The sequence below is a fragment of the Mus caroli genome, chromosome 13 (genome assembly GCF_900094665.2).
Source record: "Mus caroli chromosome 13, CAROLI_EIJ_v1.1, whole genome shotgun sequence".
In the NCBI taxonomy this organism is placed as follows: domain Eukaryota; kingdom Metazoa; phylum Chordata; class Mammalia; order Rodentia; family Muridae; genus Mus; species Mus caroli.
The window spans coordinates 108,092,653-108,098,936 of NC_034582.1; the positions used below are offsets into that span (position 1 = coordinate 108,092,653).

The 6,284-nt window shown below is 40.5% G+C and overlaps 1 protein-coding gene across 2 annotated transcripts in view; it reads right to left on the reverse strand.

Moving 5' to 3' along the window:
* Positions 1-6,284, reverse strand: part of Itga2 (integrin subunit alpha 2) — a 93,027-nt gene that overhangs the window by 16,088 nt on the left and 70,655 nt on the right. For both annotated transcript variants that reach the window (XM_021180415.2, XM_029468487.1), the window contains exons 18-23: positions 5,109-5,219; positions 4,493-4,575; positions 3,967-4,108; positions 2,139-2,231; positions 1,606-1,682; positions 1,436-1,519 (exon numbers count right to left, since the gene is read on the reverse strand). In XM_021180415.2, the coding sequence (XP_021036074.1) occupies positions 1,436-1,519; positions 1,606-1,682; positions 2,139-2,231; positions 3,967-4,108; positions 4,493-4,575; positions 5,109-5,219 (590 nt within the window). The remainder of the gene's footprint in view (positions 1-1,435; positions 1,520-1,605; positions 1,683-2,138; positions 2,232-3,966; positions 4,109-4,492; positions 4,576-5,108; positions 5,220-6,284) is intronic.

Consider the following 6,284-nt stretch of genomic DNA (forward strand, 5'->3'; position numbering starts at 1 on the left):
TCCTTCCTTCCTTCCTTCCTTCCTTCCTTCCTTCCTTCCTTCCTTCCTTCTTTCCTTTCTTCCCTCTTTTCTTTTTTTTGTTTTTTGTTTTTTTTTTAAACTGTAGCTACTGAGTGTCTCAGGACTGGATAACATGGGCCGTGTTTTGTTTCAACTTGTGTCTTTGTGACTCACTTGGTACAATGTGTTGTTTTTACCTTTGCTCAGGTGTCTCCAGCTTCAGACAGGATAGCACACACTCCTTTTCAGGTTTGTTTTGTGGTTTATTAATGAGTTGTATGCTCCATGCTTCCCTGGACTGGGCTGGCGAGGCCCTAGTCAAAGAATGTAGTTACCCAGAGAATTACTGGGAAGCCAGTATTGTGCTTTTTCAGGGGTCTTTGGTTTTCAAGAGGAAGTGGCCCTAGTTCTCAGAGTGAACTCAGATGGTCTGTAGCCCTTGTTAGATTTGTATATCATGCATTTCCCAAGACACCTGCTCCTTGCGACAAGTCAAGCTAATTGGTGTCTACTAGTTACATTTTAACCACTGTCCTCCCGTTGACCTGTGTTTGGAAGACAAGAAAAGGGAAGAAAGCCTTTCCTCGTGGATGCCTTCCTTTGGAAAATCCACCATTTTTTCCTGGTTGGAAGAAATCCACCATCAGTCATGTCTGGGGTTTTCCATTTAAGGAGCTAGACTTAGGCCAGTTTCCATATCAGCTTATTCGGCCTGTGACTCTGTTTTATATTATTTGTGCTCTGTCTAAGATGTGGTGCTGGGGATTTCTGTGCCCAAGAGCAGGTATATGGCTCAACATCCAGGATGCATTTAATGATCAGGGCAGTGAGAAATACAGGCAATTGTCAAAGCCCCAAGGGTATGATTCGGTGTCTAAGGATCAAGGGTATATTGTTTTTTGTTTGTTGGTTGGTTGGTTGGTTGGTTGGTTGGTTTTTTGATACAGCTCAGGCATCTCACCACCTTTAGGGGGTGTTGACATACGTTACAATCATAAACATATGTAGCTAAGATGCCAATGAAAGTAAGGCCTGATTTTAATCCTCTATTTAATGTTAACATAGGTGAAACACACAGACTTAAACCTTGTATGTTTAAGAGAACACGGAATCCTATACATTAGAAAAAGTTGCAGTGAAATGGTGATTCACATCATGGTAGCTTGACCTACATGACATATGTTGACATATGTGACAAAAACATTCTTCCTCTGCAATCCTGGTGCTATCCTGAGTCAATAAACCTCAAAGGTCAAAATGTCCCTTGGCATTGGTTTATCTGCATATTTGTCATCTAGTTGACTGGTGGGAAATAATGTCATAATCTAAGACTGAATAAAGAGAGGATTGTCTGTGGTAATGAGCTAAATGGTTTACGTACCAAGGTGCTCTCAGGGGTAAAAAGCTACCCACCCAAGTAGCAGTCTGCACCTACCGGGTTAAGTGAAGTTCAGCATCATACAGGAGAGGAATCGTGAGACTGACCGAATTGTCTGCTTTGTTTGTTTCTTGGCTCTCACTATTGAAACAAATATTAAACAACACTTAAAGAGAAATCTCATAAAAAGCTCCCGACCAGGAGTTTATGATTCCATTGCATCTTACCTGAAGGCTTTGAAATTGATGGCCGCCTGGTTCTGGAGGTTTTGAAGATTAAAGTCGAAGTTAATGGTAAACGTCACCTACACAGAACATTCAAATCCATCAATGCCAGGAAAATGTTCTCTAGCAAGATAAACCCATTCTGGCAGAATTCTTAAGATTGTCTTAAGATGTTGAGTGGCTTTAGCTTGTTGATCTGAGAACAGAGCTTAACTTCTCTCAGATACACGCACTGTGGAGCTACGTTTGTCAGAACTGCCAAGTTTTGTGCTGACCTGAAAACTTCACTTCTAGCACTTTGACTAATTAATATTGGTCACCATAGCCACACAAAAGAACATTCTGTGTTGTATGTGCACACGGGAAAAGGTACATGTAGGAAATGCGACCTTTGCTAGCCATTTAAGCAAAGTAACCTCAGCGAGGGAACCCTGTCCAGGTATGGAGCTGCTTTGTGGTGTCTGTTAAATGATGATGTCCAGGAAGGATAGCGCTCTCAGCTGTGGAGGGCATGGACTAGAGCATGCACACTGTACCTGCTGTTCACTCTTTAAGGCAGGGTATCCCACATCACAGGTAACAGATTTCTGCGATGAACCAACCTCACATGTTACTTCTGTTCCATCGACCTGAACAGGACCAAAGAAATAACAATTAAGTGTGTGGTGTGTGTGTATGTGTGTAGTGTGTATGATGTTGTGTGTATATGTGTGCATATATATGTGTGATGTGTGTATGTGTATATATGTGTGGTGTGTATATGTGTGGTATGTATATGTGCAGTGTGTATATGTGTGTGTGTATATATATATATATATATATATATATATATATGAGTGTGTGTGTGGTATGTGTATGTATGTGTGTATATATGTGTGTATATATGTATGTATGTGTGTGCATACCCACACTGAAATGTATACAAGGACATCTTAGTGGTGATATTGTTTTTTATTTAAATATTTTATTGTTCTCAAAGACTTGAATATCTTGTAGTATCCAAATGGTTAGCATGCATTTCTATTGCCAACTCTAAAGGTATACTCGAGAAGCCAAAGGATTGGCAAAATGCACACTAAGAAGGAGATCACCTTTTGTCATTCAGGAGCACAAATATCTTTAATATAACAACCAGAAGGCTTATCTTTAGTAATACCTTCTCCTTAATACTTTTGAAAAGCATATTTTCAAAGGAAGAGAAATACACATTGGTATTTGTAGTATATAGATATATGTATATGTATATATATACACACACATATATATACATATATACACATACATATGTATACATATGTATGTATGTGTGTGTGTGTATATATATATATTTTTTTTCCTGAGACAGGGTTTCTCTATGTAGCCCTGGCTGTCTCAGAACTCATACTGTAGACTAGGCTGGACTGGAACTCAGAGATCCACCTGCCTCTGTCTCCTGAGTGCTGGGATTAAAGTGTGTGCCTCCACTGCCCAGTGGTATTTGAATTATAAATATCTAGCAGATTTTGCCAGTTTCCTTACTTCATTTTGTGTTTAATGTAAGAGGTGCTATGTGACCAGGCCATTGAAGCATGGGGTCAATATAAGTTTGGATTTCTAAATCTATAAAAGTTGACATTAACTTAAGATAGGAAGAAACTTTTTTTATAACATTTAATCAAGCAGTCTACTTGGAAAATAGCTTTTCCTGGTTTTCTTTTTTTCCCCTTCTCTCTTCATGCGTTGAGAGCAGAGGAACTAGGGCTCTCTTGGTGAAGCTTATTCCTGGTTTAGTGATCAGGTCAGCTTGATAGAATGGCTTTGCAGGAACATGTCATCTTGGCAGCAGAATCCTCAGCAGCATCTGCAAATCTAGGACTAAGCTGCAGGACTCACAATGGCCCTGAGCAAGTGCATCGTGTCTGTCTAGCACCAGGACAGGCGGCCTCCTCACACAGATGGCTGGAAAAGCTATGAGCTGCTGCTGCCAAGGCCTGGGGTAAAGGAAAAAGTGACCCTCACTGGAATCAGAGCCGCCCTAGATCTAGTCGGAGCCAGACTGCGTTCTCTGGAGGCTTAACTAACTGGAAGCCACGTGGTGGCTCTGAGCACGCCCAGGGTCATAGCTGTTTTGTTTTGTTTTGTTTTGTTTTGTTTTGTTTTGTTTTGTTTTGTTTTGTTTTGTTTTGTTTTGTTTTGTTTTGTTTTGTTTTGTTTTCAGACAACTTTGAGGACATAGAGGGATGAGTATCAGGGACAGTGATTGTCAGGGAGGAAGGAGGGAAGAAATGCTGTGCTGGCTTGGGGGGTGGTGTGGGGCATGAGTGTGTGTGTGTGTGTGTGTGTGTGTGTGTGTGTGTGTGTTGAGGCAGGGTTGTCCTCACATACCGGCATGGAGAAAGAAGCAAAAAACAAGTTCTCAGAAAACTCAGCCAGGACCACAGTGTTGTACGCGCTTTCCCCTCTGTTTTTCAGGATGACTGAAAATGTTAACCTTTTGTTTTTGTTACTGACAATAAAGGGTTGAGTTCTGTGAAAACAAGAAAAGAAAGATAAAGCCACCGAGGTTAAGACGACCCCACTGTTGAAAAAAATGTCTTCGATTCAACAATTCTTTGCATTTACTTGAAGATTGTTTAATAATGAGGAGGTAAGGAAGCAAACGCTGCTGGCTTGCGTTCTTTGTCGCTTCTGACTACACTGCAGGGACAAGAGCTCCGCAAACCCAGCCAGTTAGCACTTCTCATTGCTTTGCTCTTAGGGGAGTGGTAGAAGCTAAAATTCAGTTTTGCAATGTTTTAACTACATTCACAATACTTCTTCTTTAAAGAAATCCAAATTTTTATTCTGAGTGGGGAGATGTCATGGGCCTTTTATTTCTATATTTTACACGGAAATGTAAAGTCAAACATACTGAATGGCTGGCAGCTGTTGGACATCCAGGATCAGGTCAGAGATGCAAATTCCATCGCTGCCACACTCCTTATAGAAAGGGATCTATACAACAAAGGAAAATGCGTCATTCTCTTGGGTGTGCTTAGGGGCAAAACAGAGAGATTATATACACTACTATTATTCCATTTACATAAAGGCCAAAGCTATGGGAAGCTGAACAAAGTTGTAGGAGCTTGTACATGGTTACATAATCCTAAAGAAAAATTACTGAAAAAATACAAAATTCAAGGTAACAGTTCGTTTATGGAGACCTAAATTAAAATAGGCACAGTAGAGAGAGATGAACAACTTTACAGGTATCTGATATTTTTTAAGTGGATGGTGAGTACAAGCAATTTGGCCTATTTTATTATTTATTTCTTCAAGATGCATTTTTTGAACTCCCTTGGTTACTTGGCACCACTCTTGGGCCCAGAAGCAGAGCGGAGAGGAAGCCATCTCTGCCTTGTAGAATTGATATGCCAGTGAACTGTGTGCATCATTTCATTCAGGCTGCATCCTTAACATCTTTCCCACCATACTGACTATGGAAGCTGTTGGCCAACCTCTATTTGGGAAGGGCAAGCCCCACTCACACTGAAGACTTTGACAGTTTCAGAATAGGCTTCAAGGGCAGGGCTAGTGCCTGGGTTTTCCAAACTGATGTCCACACGCAGATCCAAAGGGTTGACAACATCAGAGGGCTTCTAAATACAGGAGAGAGATTGATTACTTAGTCATAGTAACTTGTAAACAAAGTCCATCCACAATTGCTCGTAATTAAGAGGACCATCAGTTTCAGAGAGTCATCTCTTTCTGACTGATGACTTTGGTCCCAATTCTGCTGTTAGCCTCAAAATTAAAAACGACCTAAGGTGACTCAATTACAGTAAAAATCTGAAGCAGCAATTCCTACTGGGATGGTAAATAATCTCATTGTTTACACACAAGCAATTGTAAATATTTAGATGATATATCTGGTTTTTTTCAACAGATGGGAGCTATATCAGTGCCCAGCTCTTGGGTGGCCTTGCTTCTCATCCCTAGCTTCATCATTCCAGCGATGATTCCACAGAAATCTGTAATTCCATGAGTAATTTGATCCCCGTCTAGACAAAGTCAGGGAAGAACGGAAGCTAAGTTTCCTCGCTGCCTCCTCTTCTCCTTCCTCCCTCCATTCTTATTCTATACTTCAATCCCCTTTCCCCTTCTCTTTCGTTTTACATTTGGGGTGTGTGTGTGTGTGTGTATTGTGTATGAATGTTGTATGTGTTTTGTGTGTGTTGTGTGTATGCATGCGTGCACATATGTGTATGTTGTGTGTATATAATGTGTGTGTTGTATGTGTATGTGCATGTGTGTGCATGTTGTATGTGAGTGTTGTGTGTGTATTGTATGTATTTTGTGTGTATGTTATGTGTGTGCATGCACGTGTGTATATTGTGTGTATGTATGTTGTGTGTGTGTGTTGTGTGTATGCACACAAGTGTATAGTGTGTGTATATATGTGTGTATACATATAAGGTGTATATGTATGCGTGTATTTGTGTGTGTGTACACGTGCATGTATATATGTTCCTGTGTGGAGACCTGAGTTCTACTCTGAGTATCTTCTCCTATCAGGTTTTATTCACAGTTGCTAAGGAAGGAGGAGATGTTTCTTTTTTTTTTTTAATTAATTTATTTTTTTATTAGGTATTTTCCTCGTTTACATTTTCAATGCTATCCCAAAAGTCCCCCAGACCCCCCCCCAATCCGCTACCCACCCACTC